The sequence below is a fragment of the Scyliorhinus torazame genome, chromosome 2 (assembly GCF_047496885.1).
Source record: "Scyliorhinus torazame isolate Kashiwa2021f chromosome 2, sScyTor2.1, whole genome shotgun sequence".
Classification (NCBI taxonomy): Eukaryota; Metazoa; Chordata; class Chondrichthyes; order Carcharhiniformes; family Scyliorhinidae; genus Scyliorhinus; species Scyliorhinus torazame.
Window position 1 is genome coordinate 121,030,215 of NC_092708.1, and position 25,909 is coordinate 121,056,123.

The 25,909-nt window shown below is 46.2% G+C and overlaps 1 protein-coding gene across 7 annotated transcripts in view; it reads left to right on the forward strand.

Annotated features, from left to right (window-relative positions):
- The window catches only part of rapgef4a (Rap guanine nucleotide exchange factor 4a), a 631,693-nt gene that overhangs the window by 489,540 nt on the left and 116,244 nt on the right, over positions 1-25,909 (forward strand). For all 7 annotated transcript variants that reach the window (XM_072476111.1, XM_072476137.1, XM_072476128.1 and 4 more), the window contains 3 exons: positions 9,442-9,532; positions 10,339-10,489; positions 19,513-19,601. In XM_072476111.1, the coding sequence (XP_072332212.1) occupies positions 9,442-9,532; positions 10,339-10,489; positions 19,513-19,601 (331 nt within the window). The remainder of the gene's footprint in view (positions 1-9,441; positions 9,533-10,338; positions 10,490-19,512; positions 19,602-25,909) is intronic.

Genomic DNA, 25,909 nt, shown 5'->3' on the forward strand with positions numbered 1-25,909 from the left:
GTTTAAATCACCCAAATGATCCAGAGATAGTCTTTCATGGCAGAGATCTGGCTCACTGCAAACACGGACACTCCCAAGCTTTTTTCCTCCAAACTGCAGCTCTCTGGAAACACACAGACACACACAAGCTGCTTTTTCAAACTGCAAAACTAAACTGCAAAATGGCTGATCTGATCTCAGCTCCACCCACTCTCTGACATCACTGTTTTCTTAAAGGTACATTGCTTAAACATCCATGTCTTAAAGGTACTCTCACATGACACCTCCCCCCAAGAAAGTAAAATAAACCATCAACATCAAGATGGTTTCATTTTTCACTTTTGCACCATCCACTAACAAATGTACACAATATACCTTTTTGTTTAAAAAAAAACACATGCAAACAGGGATAATAATATAGTCCATTTTTCTTTGTTCTCCTCCCTCCAACCGAAATCCTTCTCGATTGACAGTCTCTTTGAACAAGAAAGTCTCTGCACGATGCATTCATTCCTCTACTCCTCAGCATTTCTCTTTAGAATCAGATACTTTAGTTCAATCTGACCACAGAGTCCCTTGCAATTCTCCAATACAGGATCATTGGTGATCACAGCTTTCAGGCAGTCAAATGCCTGTTGAAAATCCGCTGTCCATTGAATCTTTTTACGTTTCTTCAGCAATTCCATCAGTGGAGTAATCACGCCACAAATCTTTTGCACAAAGGGTCGATCAAATTCATTCATGCTGAGAGATTGCATTGTTTACCTTCGTCTTGAAGGTAAGGGAAACTCCGCAAGGAAAGTGATTCGGGCTTCTACAAATTCACTTTCAGCTAGGCTCATCTCCAAACCCGCCTCCTGAAGTCGATCGAAGAACTCCATACGATGTTTTAAATGTTCTTTCCATGTCTGGAAGTTGGAAATAAAAGCAGATTGTCCCAATTTCTCAAAGCAATCCCTCAAACCTGAGATAGAATAAGAGTCCGTTCTTGTAACTGCATTCCCCTTTCTGTAGTCCACACACAACCATTGGGTACCGTCTGGTTTAGGTACCATCACTATGGGTGAGCTCCATTGGCTGCAACCCACTTCCATTATGCCATTCTTCAGCATACTCTCAATCTCTCTGTTAACCTGTGCCAATTTTAAAGGGTTAAGTCTATATGGATGTTGTTTGATAGGAACAGCATTTCCCACATCTACATCATGTATCGCCATTTTAGTCCTTCCCAATTTATCTCTACAAACTTGCCCATGTGATATCAATAACTCTTTCAGGTCAGTTTGTTTTTCTTCTGGAAGGTAACTTAACAATTCATTCCAATTTTTAAGAACATCCTCATTTTCCAATTTAATTTGAGGTATGTCAAATTCACAGTCATCTGGATTTGGTTCGTCACTTTGAGTTAGAATCATCAAAACCTCCTTTTTCTCTCCTTCCCTTTCAAAGTACCTTTTAAGCATATTCACATGACACACTCGGTGAGTCTTCCTTCTATCTGGTGTTTTTACCACATTATTCACCTCACTTAATTTCCTTTCAATCTGATACGGTCCACAAAACCTAGCTTTTAAAGCCTCCCCTGCCACTGGTAACAACACTGAAACTTTATCCCCACTGGCAAAACTACGAACTTTGGATTTCTTGTCCGCTACCTGTTTCATCACATTTTGTGCAACTTTCAAATGTTGTCTAGCCAATTCACCTGCTCTATTTAATCGTTCCCTAAAATTTGACACGTAATCCAATAGTGTAATTTCCGATTTCTCACCCACCAATTTTTCCTTAATCAATTTAAGTGGTCCTCTTACCTCATGACCAAAAATTAGTTCAAAAGGACTAAATTTGGTAGACTCATTAGGTGCATCCCTAATTGCAAACAATACGAATGGAATTCCTTTATCCCAATCCTCTGGATAATCTTGACAATACGCCCTCAACATTGTCTTTAATGTCTGATGCCACCTTTCTAACGCTCCCTGCGGTTCTGGATGGTTCACAGTTGGTTTAAATTGTTTTATTCCTGGGCTATCCATAACTTCTTTGAATAACTTTGAAGTAAAATTCGTTCCTTGATCCGATTGAATTTCTGTGGGTAGTCCATATCTAGTAAAGAATTTAAGTAACTCCTCCACAATCCTTTTAGCTGTAATATTATGAAATGGAATGGCCTCTGGAAACCTAAGTAGACACATCCATTACAGTTAAAAGATATTGATTCCCACTTTTTGTTTTAGGAAGCAGTCCTACACAATCGATTAGGACCCTTGTAAAAGGCTCCTCAAATGCTGGAATGGGTATTAAGGGCACTGGTTTTATCACTGCTTGAGGTTTCCCTATCACTTGACATGTGTGACATGATTGACAAAATTTAACTACATCTTTATGTAGTCCAGGCCAATAAAAATGTTTCTGGATTTTAGCTTGGGTTTTCCTAATTCCCAAATGACCTCCCGCTGGTACCTCATGTGCAACTCGCAACACCTCCTTTCTATACCCTACCGGCAATACTACTTGATGAACTTCTATCTGGTGTCTCCCATCTGCCCACTTTTCATCCGCCTGCATATGTACAGGTCTCCATTTTCTCAGCAAGACATCATTTTTACTGTAATAACACTCTGGTATACTCTCAGATTCCTCTTCCGTATATGCTTTCTGATATATCCGTTTTATTTCTACAACTTTCTGTTGTAACTCCGCCAATTTTCCTGAACTAAAAATATCCGCCTCATCCTCCACTTGTTCTTTTTCAACCATCTGATCAAAAATCAGATTGCACTTCAACTTCATCTTCACTCTTTGATTTCTCCTCTTGTCTTAACCTGTGACTTTGCGACCTTGTTACTACACAATCCTGAAAAATCCCAGGATATTCGTCCTTCAACACTTCAGTTGACTGATTTTCCATTGGCTTATCAATCACAGTAGGCATCACACTCACCTGCGATCCAGCTATATCATTCCCAAGATAAACTGTATTCCTGGACAAGATAGTTTATCTCTTACTCCTACTACCACTTCACCACTCTTCACTGGACTTTCCAACCTTATCTTATATAATGGAACGCTATTCCTCTCACCCTGAATTCCACATATCACCACCTTTTCTAGCAACATTCTTCCCAAACTACATAATTCCTCATCTCTTACCATTAAAGATTGACTAGCCTCTGTATCTCCTAAAATTGTGACTTCTTTACCTGCTCCTCCTGATACACATGAGTAAACTTTACTCACACAAGTAAATTCTTTAAAGACATCTGGCACCTTCTTAACAATTACTTCTTGAACAGGTTCTACAATCGTTTGCACCTCCTTCGCTTCCCTTGGGCTTTCCTTTACCACTTTAACAAACCCCACTGTCTTATCCTGTTTTACCACATCAGCCTTCCCAGTGCTTTTCTTCAACCACCAACACTGTGACTTTACATGGCCTAGTTTATTACAGTGAAAACATCTGAAACTTTTCATTTCTTTTCCACCCTACTGGATTTCTTTTTTAATCTAAGGTACACTCTCTTTATTGTTTCCCATCAGATCACCTTTACCTTTCCCACTTGAGTATTTCTCATGTCCCCAGTTTCTATCCCTCACCGGCTGAAACTGATGTCAGAAACCTATCTTTTATTTATGAACTAATTCATAATCATCTGCCATTTCCGCTGCTAATCTCGCAGTTTTAACCCTCTGTTCTTCCACATGAGTTCTCACTACATCAGGAATTGAATTTTTAAACTCCTCCAAAAGTATAATTTCTCTGAGAGCTTCATACGTTTGGTCTATTTTCAAAGCCCTTATCCACCTATCAAAATTACTCTGTTTGAGCCATTCAAACTCCATGTATGTTTGACCAAATTTATTCCTTAAATTTCTAAACCTTTGTCTGTAAGCTTCAGGCACTAGCTCATATGCACTTAAGATGGATTTCTTCACCTCCTCATACGTTCCAGATACTTCCTCCGGTAGTGGTGCAAACACTTCACTAGCGCTACCTACCAGCTTTGTTTGAATCAGTAATACCCACATGTCCTGCGGCCATTTCATTTGTTTAACTACCTTCTCAAATGAAATGAAAAAGGCTTCCACTTCCTTCTCGTCAAACCTTGGCAATGCTTGGATATATTTAAATAGATTCCCACCAAGTCTTCGACTATGACGCTCTTTCTCACTATCCTCATCACTATCATCCAACTGTACGTTTCCCTTTACGTCTGCCAATTTTAACTGATTGTAATGTTTCATGGCCATTTTCTGAAGTTCAAATTCCCTCTCTTTATCTTTTTCCCTGATCTGTACCTCCCTTTCTTTTTCTTTTTGTTCTGCTAGGGCTATTCTTTCTTTTCTCCTTTCTTCTCTCTCCTTTTCTTTTTCCTCTCGCTCTCTTTGTCTTTCTTTTTCCTCTCTCTGTCTTTCTCTTTCTTTTTCCTCTCTCTCTCTCTTTCTTTTTTCTCTCTCTCTCTTTCTCTTTCTTTTTCCTCTCTCTCACTCTCATATTCAAGCCGCTTTAATTCTTTCCCATGTTCCATTTGTTTAATTTGCAACTGAATTTTTGCCATTTCCAATGAGTCAACTCTATCTCAGGCAACTTTAAATGCTTAACCACTGCCATAATTACCTCACCTTTTCGCATTTTGTCAGGTCATGTTAACTGCAATGTTCTTGCCAAATCTATCAGTTTGCTTTTCGTTTCTGTCCGTAAAGTACTACGGGTGACATTCTCCACCCCCAAAAACTTCTGGGCCTCTGAAAGAGCCATTGTTCACAACACTCTCCCCACTTAAACTAAAATACCACAACAGAAAAGCAACAATCCTTCACTGTCTTAAGTTCACAAAAGCCAATCCAATAGCTAGACTTTTATCCCGGACGAGCCCCCAATTGTTATGGGCGAGGCATTTTCAGAACCCCAAAATGTATCATGGAGTTCAACCAACCTCTCCCTTTAATGTATTTGTTGCTTTTCCTAGCACACGGCTTGTCCCCTAGGTGTGGGATTACAATTATGGACACGTGGGTTTTTTCCATGAACTCAACTTAACATCTTAAATAAACATTGGATCTCTTAACACCTCTTACTTCAAAGATAACGCAGAAAATATTGCAACAGTAAATAATTCCTCAAAATGTTCCTTCAAACTTCCAAGAGATGTAACACCTTTAAACAGAATCACATCAGGTTAAAGGCTTTACTATTATGAGTTTAAATCACCCAAATGATCCAGAGATAGTCTTTCATGGCAGAGATCCAGCTCACTGCAAACACAGACACTCCCAAGCTCTTTTCCTCCAAACTGCAGCTCTCTGGAAACACACAGACACACACAAGCTGCTTTTTCAAACTGCAAAACTAAACTGCAAAATGGCTGATCTAACCTCAGCTTCACCCACTCTCTGACATCACTGTTTTCTTAAAGGTACATTGCTTAAACATCCATGTCTTAAAGGTACTCTCACATGACACTATCATCTGATTTTTGTTTCTTGCCATCTGAATTCTCATTAGCTTCATTTATTATAAAAGGTAATAGATTTTCTTTTGAATGCTATGTTCCACATTTCTAATCAAGTACCATGGATGCTGCGAGTTCAGCATTAACTTAGCTCAGTTAGTAGTATCTCTGTTTCAGATGGTTAAGGTTCAAGCTCTACCTGAGGACTCGGGGACGTAAGGAGACATAGAGGTATTATTGCTGGACTAGTATTCCAGAGAGCCACGGTAATGCTCTGGGGACCCGGGTTCCAATCCCACCACGGCAGTTGGTGAAAGTTGGCATTAATAGTCGAAGAATGACCGTGAAACCATTTTCGATTGTTGTAAAAACCCATCAGGTTCACTAATGTTCTTATCTTGTCTGGCCTTAATGTGATTACAGACCCACATCATCGTGGTTGACTCTTAAATGCCCTCTGAAAGGGCCTGGCAAGCCACTCAGTTGAAGGGCAATTAGGGATGGGCAATGTGGACACATCCATGAACAAATAGAAAGAAAAACATTTCACTGCATTATGCAGTGATCTGTCCTTTGGATGAGATAATAGATCAATGCCTATTTGGATCTTTGTGTGAACAGAAATCTCATCCTTAAGCAAGAATACTGAAAGCCAATTGAGTGTTCTTGTGATCACTGTGTGCAAAATGGCTGCTGAATTTGCTTCCAGAGGTGTCACTACATTTGAAAGCAATTTGCTGTATGTGAAGCACTGAGATGATAAGGTGCTGTTTAAGTGCAAATCATTCATTATTTTAAATTGTGTATTTATCGTCTACTTTGGTTTTGTACTAAGAGCACTGTTTTTGACTATTTATAATGACTATCCCTTTCCACATTTTGTGAATGAGACTGTTGGCATGGCAATTTTCAGCAATATCATCTGGGGATAGTTTTAAGCTTGGCTTGATTGTTAGCTCTCTCAACTGGGTCATGAGGTTGTGGCTATAAATCCCACTCTGAGCAGGTGAAGAAGAGAATTGAGGTACAAATTAGCCACGATCTAACTGAAAGACAGAAATGGCTCGATTGAAATAAATCACCTACAACATCGCCTCAAACAGAAATTGGACCAAAGAGGGAACAAAGGAAATTAATTTTATCTACACCCAAGACTAGTGCTGCATACAATTCCTGAGCTATGCTGTTTAAAATTGATGCTCGTTAAAACAATGTATAGAAGAAATATTTCCCTGTATTTTGTGTCCTTTACAAATGTTTGACAGTCCAATTCCACATAGCATGGGATGTGCTTTTAGGTTTTTAAAAATAGTGTTAATTTTGTATAATTCAAACTATGTAAGAAATGGGCCTGCTGCTGGTTTTAAGTGTGCACACTGGATGATTCCAGGGTGCCCTAACCTATTTGGCAAGTGATATCCTCCCAGTGCCAATGAGCATGTACACACTACATACCATTTTTACCTTTCAGTGCTATTTTTAGTATGAAAAGAGGGTGTTGAACAATCTTAATTTCTAGGTCCTCGCATGAAGTAAGGCCACTAAATTGAAATCAAAAGATATCTAAATTTAGAGCTGAACTGTACTTCAGTCTTAATGGGACAAATTTGATGGGAGAGGGAAAATCAATCTGTTGTATTCGGTCTTCAAAATATGTTTATGAAGAAATAAAGTGCTTCAAAAATGATAAAATATAATTGTTTATGATTGAGGTTTGTAATGGATTTGAATTGTCTGCCATTTTTGAGGCACTTGTACATTTTTCCCACCTTCAGGTGTCCCTCCAACATGGCCCCTGACTGAGAAGAAGGGTGCGGGTGAGCACACATCTCTTCCCTGTTTCTGCCTCTGCACAATTGTTCCAGCCACAATTAGGCACTCGAGAGCAGCTTGGCAAGACATAGCTGTTTCCCATTATTCTAAAGTCTAGTTCTTCTCCAATGTGAGATGTGCTTCCGAATTTGATAATAATAATCTTTATTACTGTCATACGTAGGCTTACATTAATCCCCTAGTCGCCATACTGCGGCACCTGTTCATGTATACTGAGGGAGAATTCAGAATGTCCAATTCACCTAACAGCACGTCTTTTGGGACTTGTGGGAGGAAACCAGAGCACCCGGAGGAAACCCACGCAGACACGACGAGAACGTGCAGACTCCTCACGGACAGTGACCCATGCTGGAATCGGACTTGGGTCGCTGGCGCTGTGAAGCAACAGTACCAACTACTGTGCTACCATGCCGCCCCATAATCCCAGCGATTGCTGGGAACCCTATCAAAGGGAATTGTGAGTAGGAATTGTTTTTATTCGTTCATGGATGTGGGTGTAGCTGGCTGAGCCAGCATTCAATGCCCATCTCTGAGGGCATTTAAGAGTCAACAACATTGCTGTGGGTCTGGAGTCACATGTAGGCCAGACCAGGTAAGGACGACAGATTTCCTTCCCTAAAGGACATTGGTGAACCAGATGGGTTTTAATGACAATCGACAATGGTTCCATGGTCATCATTAGACTTTTAATTCCAGGTTGTATCCTTTAACTCACACAATATAGCATGTTGAAGCATCTTTATTTCCCATGCAAAAAATAACAGCAGTGTTATCAAAGAAAATTTGACACAGAACCTCAAAAGAAAATATTGGGATAGCTTGGTCAAATAAATACTTTTTAACAACAATACTGGCTCAATGTTGAAATACATCAAATTGCTGTATTTTTATGGTAGATGTGAATTAAACTTGTTACATAAATTTAAACCTTGACCATTCCCATCTAAGTACTTTTTTAACAACCTGCTAATTGTTAATTATTGCTAAATAATCTCACTGACCCCAAAAATTAATTATTGCAAGTGTAGCGTCTCATACCGTCAGAGTTTAATTGTTGTTGGAAATTTAATAGATGTCAAACCTGATTTATGTTTTTAAAAATTTCCTTACAGTCTCTTTTCCTCTTGTAATCCAACCTATTCCTCCCTTCCTCTCTGTCTCTTGATTTACTTGATACGGTTTTGAAATCACCCATTCAAATTTACACTTCCCAGCATCTCAGAATCTTCTGGTCCTACCAAAGGTGCGCCATTGAAAAGCACGCCACAGAGGGGCTGGAAAATCCGGGTCATATTTCTTTTTCCTATTCACCCAGGTCTCAGATGCCCATTTTCCCTCACTGCAACAACACTTGACACCCAAATAGGTAACAAAGTTAAATGTGCAAGGGCAAGTCTAACTAATGGCAAATGCCATTGGACACACCCTTACAACAAAATGCAGCCCAATTTTCCCTTCTTTGGCTTTTTGTCACTTTAAGGTGCTATATAAATGCGAGTTCAGGGTACTACAGGTGTCATAGACTCCAATTTGCATTAATTATTGGGACTTTCACAAGAATCTACCATTAATTCTAGTGGTGCTAAACTGGGGAATTGGTAGGAAAGCAATGGGAAATGGAGTTGCTTCATTTTAAATGCTCCCCTAATCTTTTTCTTGCCGTGCTTAGAGTGTTAATGCTATTCCTGGTCAGAAATTCTCAGCAGTTAACTTTATAGGTGCTATACCAAAGCATTCCAGCACTGAGTTTCTGTGTGAAATTATTTATTTAAATCAGCTCAGGTTTGTTTGTCGCCTCTTAAAAGTCCAAGAACCCTGATTCCAGTTTGTTGAGACTTGCTCTGAATTGAATTTTTGTGAGTACAAAGACTTGGCACACAATTCTGAAGATGTCTGTTGAATACATCCAGTTGTGTTGTACAGTTCTGCACTGATCAGTTTGACTGCTTATGTGGCAACTATGACATGGACACTTTTCACAGGGCAAGAGATGCAAAATTCTTTTAAAATGAGGTACACAAGGTTTCAATACTGTAGAATCAAAGAGCTGCTGAATTGTTTTAATGAGTTGCATTTTCAAAATCAGTGCAGTTGTTTTGCCATTTAGCATTCCATAATTTCTTTAATTTTCGAAAGGATGTTAATACTGATTTTTTGTTTCACGTTTTGTTTTCAGTTTTCTTGACGGATTCTTGCCTTGATGACTTTGTTCTGATGCACTGCATTTTTATGCCACACAGCCAGCTTTTCCCAGCTCTAATGGCTCAATATCCTTTTCTTGTGTTTCTTAAAAATGGATCCTAATTCTCCAGGTATTCTTCCATAGGATTATAACACTAATTGTTGAAAATAGAGTACTTGGTGGTGGATTTTTAAAAATATATATTGATGACAGTCATAGTTATTACTGAGATGCTTGATTGAGACATTAAATTTTCAGAAAAGAATAAGAATTACAGGTGAGTGCTGTGCACAAAATATCTGTATGAGCCTTTGATTCTGACAATTATGTACAAGCTCTCAACATAATTGCAGCACCAAAAATAGACTTCGGTGCTAGTGTTAACCCATTCTGTACTGGAATTATTTAGCAGCTCAGGTCTCTGGAACCTGTTTTCTGTATTATCTATTTGAAATCAGAAAGCAGCTTTCTTCCTGCTATTTGGTGACCTGATTAAATCAGGAAGAATATTTCACAGAAGAAAGTTAAATGCAAATGTCATTTGACATTACAGTTCAAAGTTCTCGCCTACAGTCAAGAACATACAGTTCCTACCAAGCCATCATTGTCTTTCATTATGAATACTGACTCACTGTATACTCTAGGGTTCTTGTTATGAAACTGATTTTTTTTGTCTTCTCTGAAGAAAGGCAAATAAGTAAGATGCATTTATGTTTATAATGTTCAGAATTCAACTGTTATGGCTTATGCTCTTCTTTAAAAGCTGTTCAATGATGACGGTGAGAAGTCACCAGAGAGGATCTTAAATGCAACTACATCTGATTGGGGCCAAATTGATGGCTTTACAAGCATTCCACTTGCATGATGTGAATTTCCTTAATACATGAGCACTTACCACGCGGAAGCATTGCAAGGCACAGAGCAGGAGAAAATGGACTATGCCCTCAATAACAAGAGACGGGTCATCCGCCTTGTCCTACACTGGGCAAATGTACATGCAGATCTCTTACAAGAGGAAGACGCTACTGTAGCATTTCTTGAAGTGAGTGCTGTAACTGAGATAAATACAGTCACAAAATTCACAATTATACTATATACAATTTCTGATAAGTGAATAAACTTCAATGCGGAAATTTGTTTATGAGGATTTTCGCAATAACAACTCTCGTCATTTTATTTCCAGTATTTCGATAGTTGGACCAATATTAAACTACAACCTAAGTATGCTTCTTATCTCCATTTCAGTCCAGTATACTGTATTGACTGAAGATATTGTATGAGTAAATTTCAACTTACTGCTGCCATGTAAAACCATGGGTGAAATTCTCCCGAAACAGCGCGATGTCCGCCGACTGGCGCCCAAAACGGTGCCAATCAGACGGGCATTGCGCCGCCCCAAAGGTGCGGAATGCTCCGCATCTTTGGGGGCCGAGCCCCAACATTGAGGGGCTAGGCCGACGCCGGAAGAATTTCCGCCCCGCCAGCTGGCGGAAACGGCCTTTGTTGCCCCGCCAGCTGGCGCGGAAAAGCCATCTCGGGGCGGCGCATGCGCGGGAGCATCAGCGGCCGCTGACAGTTTCCCACGCATGCGCAGTGGAGGGAGTCTCTTCCGCCTCCGCCATGGTGGAGACCGTGGCAGAGGCGGAAGGGAAAGAGTGCCCCCACGGCACAGGCCCGCCCGCGGATCGGTGGGCCCCGATCGCGGGCCAGGCCACCGTAGGGGCACCCCTCGGGGCCAGATCGCCTCGCGCCCCCCCCAGGACCCCGGAGCCCGCCCGCGCCGCCTTGTCCCACCGTTCAAAAGGTGGTTTAATTTACACCGGCGGGACAGGCAATTTATCGGCGAGACTTCGGCCCATCCGGGCCGGAGAATCCAGCGGGGGGGCCCGCCAACCGGTGCGGCCCAATTCCCGCCCCCACCTAATATCCGGTACCGGAGACTTCGGCAACCGGCGGGGGCGGGATTCACGGCAGCCCCCGGCGATTCTCCAACCCGGCGGGGGGTTGGAGAATGACGCCCCAGAGCTGTGAATTGGATACCTATTATAGATGCTGCCCAATATTCCTTGCCTTTGACTTTGAAACAGAAGGAATATTTAGATTTATTACTGATTGCCATTTCTTCCATTACTCCTCACTCAACATTTTGAGCAAAATTACATCTGCAGTGCACATTAATAAAAATAAATAAGTCGGCATGAATATCATATAGCTTTCAGAAAAAAGGGAACAGAACACTTCAGACTTTCTAATGTTACATATTCTCGTAGGAACAGATTGGTCGATTTTTACAATGGCGCCCCGGCATCCTGGTGTGCGCGGTCCTCCAGAAACTATGTACCTGTCGGCGATGGCATACAGGGTGTCGGTCACGGCTCGGATGCACCGGTGCACCGATGCCTGTGAGATCCTGGATAGGTCCCCGCTCGGTGCCTGAAGCGAACCCGTCACGAAGAAATTGAGGACTACCGTCACCTTGATGGTTACCAGGATAGCATGTCCTCCCCCATTCCACATGGTGCTAGGTGCGCCATGAGGTGGCATATATGTGCCACGGACTCCCTTCTCAATCGGAGTCTCCTCCTGCATGCCCTGTCCGGCAGGTCCTCGAATGACATGCGGTCACGGTAGACTCGAGGCCTCATGGGGCGCCTCCAGACACTTGGCACCACCACCTGCTCCTCCTCCTCCCCTGCACCCCATCAAGATCAGAATCCTCATCCTGTGCATCCCCGACGATGGGGTCATTGTCCCCCTTCGCCTCCTCCTGCACATGTCGGGCTGGCCTGCAGCCTCAGCGGCTGGCAAGGGGCCCTCTGCAGCCACTCCCTCTCCTGCAGCTGCTGCAGCTGCTCTGAGCCACCTGCATCGATGCTGCTGGATGGCCATCTGCAGGGCAGCGGCTCCCGCCATGGCGGCAAACATCGCTGGCTGGTGCGCAAACATGACGATCTGCAAGAGGGGGGAGGCGAAGCAACATGGTTAACGATGGCGCTTGAACACCTCGACAGCCAGGAGCCATGGGATACATGTGTGCCCCGGTTGCCTGGTCTCGCTGCAGACACGCAGGCACCCTAACCCCTGCCCACAGCCTCCGTCCACCAGCCAGTTCACCCCGTTCCTCCTCATTGCTGCACCAGTGGCCTTTGCCCATCAGCATGACCTCAACTTGCGAGCATGTCTTCGCCACGGTCCTGCCATGGCAGGCCGGCTGGCATGCCGCTCCCACGGATAACCCCCCCCCCACGGGCATGGCGGCATTCCCCCCCCCCATACCCCCAAGCATGGCGGCACACTTCCCAAAAAATCTCCCCCCCGCCAGCAGCGGCCGTGGATGCCAAAACTCCAGGACCGCCGGCCGCTTATCACCTTATTCCTCATCGTCAGCCAGCACGACTGGCTGACAAATCTATTTAGCAGGGGTGAACGGCGGCGGCGTAACCCCAGACTTCGGCCCATCCGGGCCGCTGAATAGCGGGGGGCCCGGAGAATCACGGCACTTAGTGCCTCGGGCGATTCTCCGGCAGGCGCAGCACCGACCTTGGTGACGCCGTTCTCGCCAGTTGGGAGAATGGCGGACCGGCGCCGCGTGAAAAATCGGCGCGAACGGCGATTCTCCCAGCTGGTGTGGCACGGGAGAATCCCGCCCAAGGTATCCTTTTGATGGGTCCGGGGACACCTTTAGGAGAGGGCTTGTCTTGTTTGGAATTGTTGAAAGTAATCATGAATGTGTGAAAATAATGGAGTAGTTCATTGGAGTTGTCAAGACATTTATATCTCCTGGCTTTTGTTTATGAACTGCAGGCTGCTTTTTAATTTAATCAGTGTCTGCTTTTTTACTGGAAAACTGTCTGTCTGTCTGTCTGGCTTTCATGCAAGGCTATCATGCGGCATGCTGCATGACTGATTTCACAACCTATCATTATCAAGCCATGTTTGGGGGAAGGACTTTTGGAATCCAGTCTCCTACTCGTGCCTACTAGTTCACACTTTGATTGACAGTTCCAAGTGGTTATAAAGTTGTGGTGGTTATGAATAAAAAAAAGGCTTTGTAAGAGATTAAGTAGTTGTAGGAATTTAAATGTAGTGGATGGGTTTGTAATCATTGAGAGGTTGTTTTAATACAGTGAAGTCACTAGAGAGACTTAGAACTATATTTTATTTAATGTTAGCATGGGTCCAGAGGTCTACTCATAGTGGATGTTGAGTGAGTTGGCTTGGAGGATATAAGGGCAAATGGTGATTGGTAGGGACATTGTTTGGAAGAGTTGGCTTCGGAGCTATGAAGGGACAATAGTGAGTAGAGGGACATAGCTGAGAATGGAGGATGTGAAGAGTCATGGAGGAGGGGGATAGAGGCATGAGGGGGTATAGATTTGCATGGATGGGGAATGTGTGGGGCAAAGGCATTTGTTTTGGTTTTGATGCTTTATCCACAGCTGGGATAGCCCAACCCTGACCTGGTTCCAGGGGCAGTGGGTCCAACTCCTGTCCCTGGAATGAAATTAGAACATCTGGGGCACTTTCTCCTGAGGTGGGTTTGTAGAACCAGGAAATTTCCCAACTCTCTCGACTTGGGAGCAGAGATTCAGGACATAATTGCAAAAGGGTGCAGTCAAAGTTCTTTATGAAAGGAATTATAGACTCATAGAATCCCAACAGTGCAGAAGGAGGCCATTTGGCCCATCGGGTCTGCACCGGCCCGTGGAAAGAGCACTCTACCTAAGCCCACATCCCTACCCCACCCCCACAACCCCATCTGGAAAGCCCAGAAAACCTCCATAGACATAGATTAGTTTTTTAAAGAATCTTTCAGCTACTTCTTGTCTTTATTTATTAGACAACTTTAATATTCCCTAAAAGCTGGCATCAACAGAGGCACAAACATGGCCATAGCTAGCATCCTCACTTTGCACACAACATGGGGTTGAACATTCTATAAATATCTTTATTTCAGAGTTTGAAATTCATTCTTTTCTTTCTCCCTTTTCCCCCCTCTATCTACAAACTTGGAATTCTGTAATTGTAGAAGGGTACGTGAAGCCTATAATGCAATAATGGATTAGCCATTTAGTACATTCAAGATAAACTATTATGAAACTATAATATGTTGAGACAGCAATGTTTGTTTCATTTGCAATTACTTCACAGGTTAATCCCAGATGTTGTGCATGTGTCTGTCCCCCGCTGGGTCGGAGAATCGGCGGGGGCTGGCGTGAATCCCGCCCCCGCCGATTGCCGAATTCTCCAGTACCGGATATTCGGCGGGGGCGGGAAACGCGCCGCGCCGGCTGGCGGGCGCCCCCCCCCCCCCCCCCCCCCCCGGCGATTCTCCGGCCCGGATGGGACAAAGTCCCGCTGCTAGAATGCCTGTCCCGCCGGCGTGGATTAAACCACTTCTCTTGTGGGACGAGGCGGCGTGGGCGGGCACTGGGGTCCTGGGGGGGACGTGGGGCGATCTGGCCCTGGGGGGTGCCCCCACGGGGGCCTGGGCCACGATCGGGGCCCACCATTCCGCGGGCGGGCCTGTGCCGTGGGGGCACTCTTTTCCTTCCGCCTTCGCCACGGTTTCCACCATGGCGGAGGCGGAAGAGACCCCCTCCACTGCGCATGCGCGGGGATGCCGTGAGCAGCCGCTAACGCTCCCGCGCATGCGCCTCCCGGCAATATTATTTCCGCGCCAGCTGGCGGAGCACCAAAGGCCTTTCCCGCCAGCTGGCGGGGCGGAAATCAGTCCGGCGCGGGCCTAACCCGTCAAGGTTAGGACACGGCCGGTCAAGATGCGGAGGATTCCGCACCTTTGGGGCGGCGCGATGTCCGCCGACCGGTGCCACAAACGGCGCAAATCAGTCCGGCATCGCGCCGCCCCAAAGGTGCGGAATCCTCCGCATCTTGACTGGCCGAGCCCCAACCTTGAGGGGCTAGGCCCGCACCGGACTGATTTCCGCCCCGCCAGCTGGCGGGAAAGGCCTTTGGTGCCCCGCCAGCTGGCGCGGAAATGACATTGCTGGGCGGCGCATGCGCGGGAGCCTCAGCGGCAGCTCACGGCATCCCCGCGCATGCGCAGTGGAGGGGGTCTCTTCCGCCTCCGCCATGGTGGAGACCATGGCGAAGGCGGAAGGAAAAGAGTGCCCCCATGGCACAGGCCCGCCCGCGGATCGGTGAGCCCCGATCGCGGGCCAGGCCACCGTGAGGGCAGCCCCCGGGGTCAGATCGCCCCACATCCCCCCCCAGGACCCCGGAGCCCGCCCGCGCCACCTTGTCCCGCCGGTAAGAGAGGTGGTTTAATCCACGCCGGCAGGACAGGCATTCTAGCAGCGGGACTTCGGCCCATCGCGGGCCGGAGAATCGCTGGGGGGGCCCGCCAACCGCGCAGCGCGATTCCTGCCCCTGCTGAATCTCCGGTGCCGGAGAATTCGGCAACCGGCGGGGGCGGGATTCACGCCAGCCCCCGGCGATTCTCCGACCCGGCGGGGGGTTGGAGAATCTCGCCCGCAGTAATCGCCTTTTTTTAAAAAAACAACCTGAAGGAATGAAAATGCTGTTTAAGAAAAACTAACCAGTTTAACACTAGATGGCGCATGTGTGTCAGCTGTGGAACAAACCTTACTGCAGTTACAATCGGTAATTTTGACTCCCTTTAAAAAGCAAATGTGCAGATAAAGAATTACCCCATTGAACCACATTGCAGACTCCATGGGCGCGATTCTCCCATGCCACGCCATATGGGAGAATCGGCATTGCGCCATTTTTTCCCGCGGTGCCAGTCCGACGCTGGCAGGTGATTCTCCGATGAGCGGAGAATCGGTGCCATTTGCGCCGGCGCGTTTGGTGCGGCGCGGAACGCTGTCCGCGGCCGGGCCACCGATTCTCCGGCCTCGATGGGCCGAGTGGCCGCACGGAAACGTCAGAGTCCTGCCGGCGCCGTTCACACCTGCTCGCAGCCGGCGGGAACTCTGCGTGTAGGGTCGGGGGCCGGCCTGTGAGGCGGGGGAAAGCGCTCCTTCACCGGGGGGGCCTTCGATGGGGTCTGTCCCACGATCAGGGCCCACTGATCGACGGGCCGGCCTCTCCAGCCCCCACCCTATTTTACTACGCGGCCGGCCCCTGAACCCCCACGCAATGTTGCCTTGGGGCCGGCGCGTTGAGGAAGTCCCCCGCGCACTCGCGGTTTGGCACGTACCAACTGCGCATTCGCGGGTTGGCACAGCGCCCATTTGGCGCCGGGAAGGGAGGCTGAAGCGGCGTGAACCGCTCCAGCGCCGTGCTGGCCCCCTGTGGGGGCCAGAATCAGTAGTGCCCGCGCCCGTTTCACGCCGTCGTGAAACGCGACGGTGATCACGACGGCGCGAGTACTCTGTCTCCATTTCGGAGAATCGCGCCCGAGATTTGTACAAGTCAATAATATATCATAGAATCATAGAATTTACAGCGCAGAAGGACTAAAATGAAATGAAAATCGCTTATTGTCACAAGTAGGCTTCAATGAAGTTACTGTGAAAAGGCGCTAGTCGCCACATTCCGGCGCCTGTTCGGGGAGGCTTTTACGGGAATTGAACCGTGCTGCTGGCCAGCCTTGGTCTGCTTTCAAAGCCAGCGATTTAGCCCTGTGCTAAATAGCCCCTGAAGGAGGCCATTCGGCCCATCGAGTCTACCAGTCTACCATCTACCAGTTTGGAGCACGTTCCAATATATGTTCTGTGTGGATATGTAATAATGTTCTGGCATTTGTCAGCAAGTAGTGTTGTGACAGACAGCAAAAAATGGAAGATGCCAGCCGGGTTTTATGAGGGTGGTCGCCTGTGATTTGATGAAGAGTGATTTATTTTCCCTTTTGTAAACAAGGGTACATAATAGCTTGGACATAAATAAAATTGAAGACATTTTACATATTTTCACCTTGTCAATATTTAAATGTGATCCCTAATTCTCACTTCACAATGGTACAGCGCATATCGATAGAACATATCCATAATTTTTGCATGATGCTCTAATTTTGAGGATGAAAAGAAGTAGTGAAAGGAACATTGTTTTGCATTAAAATCCAATATTATTTCACCTGCTTGAAATGAAAGTAAACCGATAGTTAAAATGAAACATTAATATTTTGTGGTGTCTTCTCCAGAAGCAGGGGTGTGGAAGTGGGAGTGTTGCCATTCCGGGTAGCGACAACTCATTTTAGGTATTTGGGGGTGCAGGTGGCGCAAGACTGGGCATGACTTTGTAAGCTTAATTTCACGAGCCTGGTGGGGAGGGTGAGGGAGGACTTGGTGGGACGGGATAGTCTCCCCCTATCGCTGGCAGTAAAATTGAACATTCTGCCAAGATTCGTGTTTTTATTCAAGTGCCTGCCAGCCTTTTTGCCAAAGTCATTCTTTCGAGGGGTTGTCAGGCTGGTTTCGTCGTTTGAGTGAGCAGGGAAAAGAAGCCAGGATAATGAAGGTGGTGCTCCAGAACCAGTTGGGGGGTTTTGCCCTTCCGAACATTTTACATAATTACTGGGCGGTGAATGCGAAGAAGATGCAGGACTGGGGTAGTGAGACGGAGGCGTTTTGGATTCGGATGGAGGCAGGTTCTCACAAAGGTTCGGGGTTATGGGCGTTGGCAACGGCACTGTTATCGTTCGCCGCAGGGAAGTACTCTGGCAATCCTGTGGTGGTAGCCATGCTGAATATTTGGGGGCAATTCTGACAGCACTTCAAGATGAGGGCAGGTTCGAGGGTGATGCCGATAAGAGGGAATCATGGGTTTGAGACAGGGAGGATGGATGCGAGGTTCCGGGGATGGGAGGAGAGAGGGGTGAAAGAGATGAAGGGTCGGTTTTTGGAGGGGCAGTTCGCAAGCTCGGAGGAGCTGGGGGTGAATTATGGGCTCCAGCATGAGGAGGGCTTCAGGTATATGCAGGTGCGGAACTTCACAAATTTCCAGCGGCACTGTCCTCCTCGTTGGAGGAGGTACTGTCAGTGGGGGGCTGGAGAGTGGGGTCGTTTCGCCGATCTACGGTAGGATTATGGAGGAGGACAAGGGTCTATGGAAGGTATTAATGCCAAGTGGGAGGAAAAGCTGAGGATGTGTTGGAGGAAGGATTATGGTGCTAAGTGCTGCAGAGGGTCAATGCCTCGGCTTTGTGCGCGAGGCTGGGGTTGATTCAATTAAAAGTGGTGTACAGGACACACTTAATGAAGGTGAGGGTGAGCTGTCTGTTTGAAGGTGTGGATGATATCTGCGGGTGGTGTGGGAGGGACCCAGTCAATCATGTCCATCTGTTCTGGTTCTGCCCGAAGTTAGACATTTTGGGAGTCGTTTTTCAGCACCCAGTCAGAGGTTTTGCACATAGATTTGGAGGCGGGTCCCCTGGAGGCCATATTCAGGGTGTCAGATATGCCGGAGCTTCAGACTGGTTTGGGGATAGATGATTTACCCTTCGCCTCGTTGATCGCTCGCAGGCAGGTACTGTTGTGGTGGAGGTCAGCTCCCCCCCCCCCCCCCCCCCCCCCCCCCCCAGTGCCTTGGCGTGACTGGGGGAATCTAATGGAGTTATTGTATTTGGAGAAGGTGATATTTGCTCTGAGAGGGGTGGATGAAGGGTTCCACCGGAGAAGGGGTTTGTTGGTCTTGCATTTTGTGGATCTGGTTGCTGTCAAGGGGTGGGGGGGAGCAGTTTAGGGGGGGCGGGGTGTTGGCATTGGAGTATGTGTGTTAAAATGTTGAAAATTTGAAAAAAATATTTTAAAAAACATTTGTGAGAAGACCCTTAGTAATAATTTCAAGCTGAATATTTGCTGTTTAGAAAAACATGCAGCCACTTTCCATAAACTATTTAAAAGTTGCCACACTATATCAATAAGAATTTTGAATGTAATTCAATATGCTGGGAAGAATGGATTGATTAATATGAATGGGCAACATGTTTAGAGGCTATTGCATTTAAATACATAATATTGCCATCAAATTGTGGAACAATTACATTTCAATAACCCAAATCCTAGCCATGGAATCAGATCTATTTTCTCATAGGTACACTTTACTCTATAATTATATCATAGTACTTCTCTGATTTTGTAGGAGTTCTATGTGTCCGTATCAGATGACTCACGAATAATTCCTGGCCTGAAGGAACAACTCCCAGAATTGGAGAAATTGGTAAAACAGAAGTAAGCATCTTTTTTATAATCATTTATAATTAGCAATGTTTGAGTTTTTATATGCTTCAAATAATTCAAACTTTTGTACTTTAATTTTGTTCAAAAACTCAAATTTACAGCCTTTTTTATCAGAGTTTTGACAGATATATTAAGACCCGGGATTTTCTGGCCCCATTGTGGTGGGACCTGCTGCATGACATTGGGCAGCACAGCCAAAAGTCCATTGACTTTCGGCAGAACTGGATGATCACGGTGGCAGCTGGAGCTGGAAACTCCTGCCCTAAGGTTTCATCCATCGGGCAGGAGATACAGAAGTCTGAGAACATGCACGAACAGACTCAAAAACAGCTTCTCCCCCGCTGTTACCAGACTCCTAAGTGACCCTCTTATGGACTGACCTCATTAACACTACACCCTGTATGCTTCATCCGATGCCAGTGCTTATGTAGTTACATTGTATATGTTGTGTTGCCCTATTATGTATTTTCTTTTATTCCCTTTTCTTCCCATGTACTTAATGATCTGTTGAGCTGCTCGCGGAAAAATACTTTTCACTGTCCCTCGGTACACGTGACAATAAACAAATCCAATCCAATCCAATCCACAAGCAATTGTGAGGGGGGGGAAATAAAACTGATTTACTTCAAAGTTAAAATTGCCAGGCCTGTGTTTTTCCACTAGATTTTCTAATCCAACCACCTCAACCATTCTCTTTTCTACACATTAGGTGGAACTTTGCTCTGAAATGCGAATGAATTGCACTAGCTAGATTTTCTATGGGTTTTTACATAACAAGTTCTTGTCAGCTGAACAATGCAGTGAGCTTTACCAAAGAATTGGAATGAAGAATCATTCATGAGCAGTATAGAGTCAATTGGAATAATATTAAATTGGGTATAGAAAGCAACTTGGAAACAGGAATAGACCATTTAGTCCCAAAATCTCTGCCACTATTCAATGACATTGCGGCTGTTTTGTTGCCCAACATCAACAAACATCAATTAGTCTCTGTTATTTTACAATTGATCTGGCATCATTTGCCAACTCCCAAACTTTTACCATCCTTAGATGTTCCTGATTTTACTCCTGAAAGGTTTGTCTATGATTTTTGATTTAACCCTTGTGAATATCGGGTAGATCGAAGAAACTATCATTTCCTGTTAATATTTTGAAAACTTTGACCAAATTTCCTTCTAAATTGCAGGGAATGCAACCTTAGTTTTTTAAATCTCTCCCTGTAGGTTAGCCGTTGGAACCTAGATGTCATTCTCATAAATCTATGCTGCACTCCCTCCAAGTCTATCCTTCCTACGATGTGGTGCCCAGAACTGCTTGCAGTACTCTAGGTGTGGGTTTTGTATTGTTGAAGCACGGCCTCAATCCCCTTGCATTCTATTCTTCTAAACTCAAACATGAAAAATGAATAGCTTGCATTTATATAGAACCGTTCATGATGTCTTAAAGCACTTTAAACCAATGAAGTGTTTTTTTGTGTCGTCACAGTTGTTCACACAGCAGCCAGGTTACATACAGCAAACTCTCTCAAACAGCATTGTGATAATAAGATGGTCTATTTTTGTGATGTGGAAAGAGGGATAAATGTTGACGAGGACCCAGATAACTATCCTGCTCTTGCCAAGCAATCTTGTAGATCCAGCTGAGAAGGCAGAGGGAGCTTGGCTGAAGTTCTTGTCTTAGCCTTTTTAATTATTTTCTGTACCTGTTCAAGACATTTGAATGATCTGTGTACCTGGATCCCCAAGTCCTCTTTGAACCTTCACTGTTTCTAGCATTTCACCATTTAGAAAGCACTCTCTTCTGTACTTTTAAGGTCCAACACGGATGGCGCTGCATTTGCCTACGTTTGGCTGGCTTTTGTCTATTGACTGATTTTGATCTATATGTAGCGCCTTGTAATGTTACACCTTCATAGAGTGCGGCCTAGCTTTGTGTCATCAGCAAATTTGGACATTGGTTTTCTATCCCATCATCTAAGTTCTTAATTAATACAATGAATAGTTGAGACCTCAACACACCACAAGTCGAATCCAGCCAATTAGAGTACCTGCCCATTATCCCTACTCTGTACCAGTCTCTTCAGCTGGTTTCCCAACCAGATCAATAATTTACCTTTAACATGATGGACTTTATCAAATGCCTTCTGGAATTCTTTCTAAATAACATACATTGACATTCCTCTGTTTACTACACAAGTAATCTTTTCAAAATCAGATCCATCAGTGCTAATTCTATACAAATCCGTGCTTGCTCTCTCTGATCAGCTGAACGTTTTTGAGATGTTCATTATTTAAAGACTATTCCTCACAACAGATGTGAAGCCAAGTGGTCAATAATTCCCTAATTTCCCTCAAATGGTGACATGTCATGCACAGCTTTCCAATCTAAAGAAGCATGTCCTAGATCAAGAGAATTTAGAAAGATTATTGTTAGGATATCCACAATTTTCTCACCTACTTCCTTTAAAACCCTGGAACGGAAACCATCTGGTCCTGGATATCTGTCAGTCTTTCATTCCATTATTTCTTCATTATAGTACAGAAAAAGAAGAAAGATTGTATTCAGAAATGGCAAGTAAACGACAAAAGTTAAAGAAAGACTTAGGGCAGGATACTCCACCCAATGATGCTGGAATTGTGAAACGCGATTGGGCACAGAATCGCACGTGAGCTGAAAATCGTGGTCAGCGCAGGGTGCCCAACAAAATGCCATGCTCTGGTGCCTCGACAGTGGCGTCAATGTATTCCAATCTGCACGTACAGTAACCGCCGTTGGCATATCGTTAACAGGCCTGACCTGGTATTCTCCGGGGCTCCCGTGATGCTCCGCCAGGAGGAATTACTAACGGTGAGGTTCACTTGTGGTTTTAAAAATCAGGAAACAGGCGCCATGGCTGCTGAGGGAGGGGGGGCAGCACGGTGGCGCAGTGGTTAGCTCTGCTGCCTCACGGCGCCGAGGTCCCAGGTTCGATCCCAGCTCTGGGTCACAGTCCGTGTGGGATTTGTATATTCTCCTGGTGTTTGCGTGGATTTCGCCCCCATAACCCAACGATGTGCTGGTTAGGTGGATTGGCCATGCTAAATTGCCCCTTAATTGGAAAAAATGAATTGGGTACGTTAATTTTTTCTTTTTAAATGGCTGCTGAGGGAGAGGGCAGAGGCAGGACACGTTCCCAGAGGCGTGACCATGGACTGCCGATCCTGCCGCTGGCAGGGTTGGCTGGGGGTCCCTCGCCCTCTCCCTCTCCCTCCCTCTCTGGCAATGCGCCGCCTTCTCCTGAGGAGTGGTGACAGAAAGCGCAGTGTTAGGCAGTCTGACATGTGCAGCATAGAGGGTTGGCATCTGGTGGCCTTTGTGGTTATGGGGGTTGGTGCCAGGGGCAGGGTGCTGCCTACTAACCCTGGCCGCCCCGAGGAGGTCATGCAGCTTCCTCCTGCACGTCTTGTCCCATTCTGGTTGTGGGCCCCATGGTGCTCACGGCCTCTGCCACCTGCATTCAGGCCAACCCTCTATGCTGCACGGTGTGCGGCGGCGGATGGCAACCTGCTTCCCACCCCGGGGCACAGGGTGGCCTGCCTCTCTCCACGGCACCCAGCAGGATCTCCAGCTCTGTGCCTGTGCACCGATGTGGGGAATGGAGTACTAATATGCAGCTGCAACTTGTCAGCCTTTCGAATGGCAATCTCGATCACGGCGAATCAGACACCATTTTTCATTGGAATCGATTGAGTTCCACGTGTTGCCGGAGCTAGCCCATTAACGAATCATGAATTGCTCCGGGATAGGCACCAATTTAGTGGTCGTAAAAGTCCACAGATTCAGTTCTGGCGTCATCAATTAGGGCATGATTTAACTAAAAGAGAACAGAATCCCATACTGAGCGCACTTAGTCACATGTTTCCCGGTGCTCCCAGCACCGATAAACGTAGGGCTATAAATGCCACTCGTGTTAGATAAGGGGCCTCAGCAGGGAAGGTGCGGTTCCTGTCTCCACCCCAGCACCCATGCAAGGTACACCAGGCCCAATCACCAGGGCACAGAAAATGCCAGCTTGGCACTATGACAGTGCCACCCTGGCAGTTCCCTGCCAGCTGGCAGTGCTACTTGGGCACATTGGTAGTGCCAGGCTGGCACCCAGGGTACCACCCTGTCCAAAGGACATGCACCTGGGAAACCCCCACAGTGCTGTTCTGTCTGGTCTCTGCTTCTGAAGACCAGTACTAAACAGCACTCACCCAAGGTCTCCAAGGTGAAAGAGATTGATCACACACCTCTGGTAACGCGGGGATCTGCATATTACAGTGAGACTAACTGTCTCGCTTTAATATGCAGATTTGCTAAAAAGCGATCCTGCCCACTATCATGATGTGCACTCATGCACATAATGAGATACAGACAGGCAGTGACAGTCACCCAGTGCAGCCAATCAACACAGGACAGAACACAACCAATCACCAGGCAGAACATTAGAAGGTGGTCTCCCACTATAAAACACAGAGGCATCAACACTCTGCCTCTTTCCACTGGTGACAACTGGAGTGACAGGGTGTATATATCAGTTAGCACCTTCTACACGTGGCTCAGAGCTAGTCTGGTCTAGTTAGTTATAGTAAGCACGCTTAGATTAGTAGAGTGTCAAACCCACAGCGAACTGTGTGCACTGCTTAACAAGTTCAATAAAGCGTATTGAACCAACATCAAAGTTTGGAGTCTACTTTCAAGTACAACTGCATCCTGTTGCAGTCCGTGTTATCCCAGGGTGATTAACACAACATGGTACCAGTAGTCTACTATCGCTAAGTGGTTTACCTCGAGTGATTGTGACGACCAGCGAGTGCCTTCCAGTGGCATGGAAAAGATCCAGGCCCCTCCACAGCTACAGATCTTCGGCAATCTCGGCGCCAACTGGCGGGTCTTCAAGCAAAGGTTCCTTCTCCACATTGAGGCCTCTGACCTCGAGGATGCGTTCGATGCCAGAAAAATCGCACTGCTCCTATCAACTGCAGGGGACCAAGCCATACAGATTTTCAACTCGCTTAATTTTACCGACGGCCAGGACAAGACCAAATTCAAGACCGTTTTGGAGAAGTCGACAGTCACTGTGAAGTCGAAACAAACGAGACCTTTGAGTGCTATGTCTTCCAGCAAAGCCTTCAGGATAAGGATGAACCGTTCCAATCCTTTCTAACTCATCTCCGTATATTAGCGCAGTCCTGCAATCATGGTGCAACCGCTGATTCCATGATCAGGGATCAGATCGTGTTTGGGATGCACTCCGATTCCTTGCGAGAGCAACTCCTCAAAATTAAGCACATGACCCTGCCAGTCGCAATCGAGACGTGTACAGTGCATGAGCATGTGGGAAATCGGTACTCTCGTTTCAAATCGGCAGAATACGAAAAACTTGCCTCCCACGAGACAGAGAGTATACCGGCCATCGCCTGGATGCAGCTCCTCCGTATCGATGAAAGCGGCCATTTCGCGCGCTTTTCCCGGGGCCCCACGCATGTGCAACACGAACGGGCGAACGAAGCGGCCGAAAACCAAATTGCGCAGGTGCGAACGTCGGCTGACCGCACTGCGCATGTGCGACGACGCACGGAGCGTAACTACGTCAACGTCATGACGTGCCCGAACTGCGGCACCGCCCACTTAAAGCGGCAATGACCTGCAAAAGGCAGGCGATGTTTAAATTGCGGGAAGCCTGGACATTATGCAGCCTTGTGCAGGTCTGCACCACCAGCGATCCCAATTCCAACGCAAGCGTGTTCGATGTGTACAGCAAGGTTTACTGGATTACTACCCGCAGTCCAACGGGAAGGTTGAGAAAGGGGTCCATATAGTGAAGCAACTGCTCTGCAAGGCTGCAGACTCTGCTTCTGACTTCAACCTTGCGCTGTTGGCGTACAGGGCAACCCCTCTGTCCACCGGTATGTCTCCGGCTCAACTCCTCATGAATAGAGACCTGCGGACAATTGTTCCAGCCATACACGTACCAGACCTGGATCACCTCCCAGTGCTGCAAAAGGTGCAGCAACTCAGGAACCGGCAAAAGCTGACGTATGATACTCATGCTACCGATCTGCCTGTGCTCTCTCCGGAAGATGCTGTTCGGATCAAGTTACCTGATGGAGGCAGGTCAGCTCCAGCTGTTGTTTTTCGACAGGCTGCTCCCAGATCGTTTGTAGTTCGTATGGCTGATGGCTCCATTGTCAGGCGCATCAGAAGGGCGCTGTACAAAGTTGCCTGCCCACCACCAGATCCTACTATTCCATATGTTGTTATGCCTCCTCCGGACA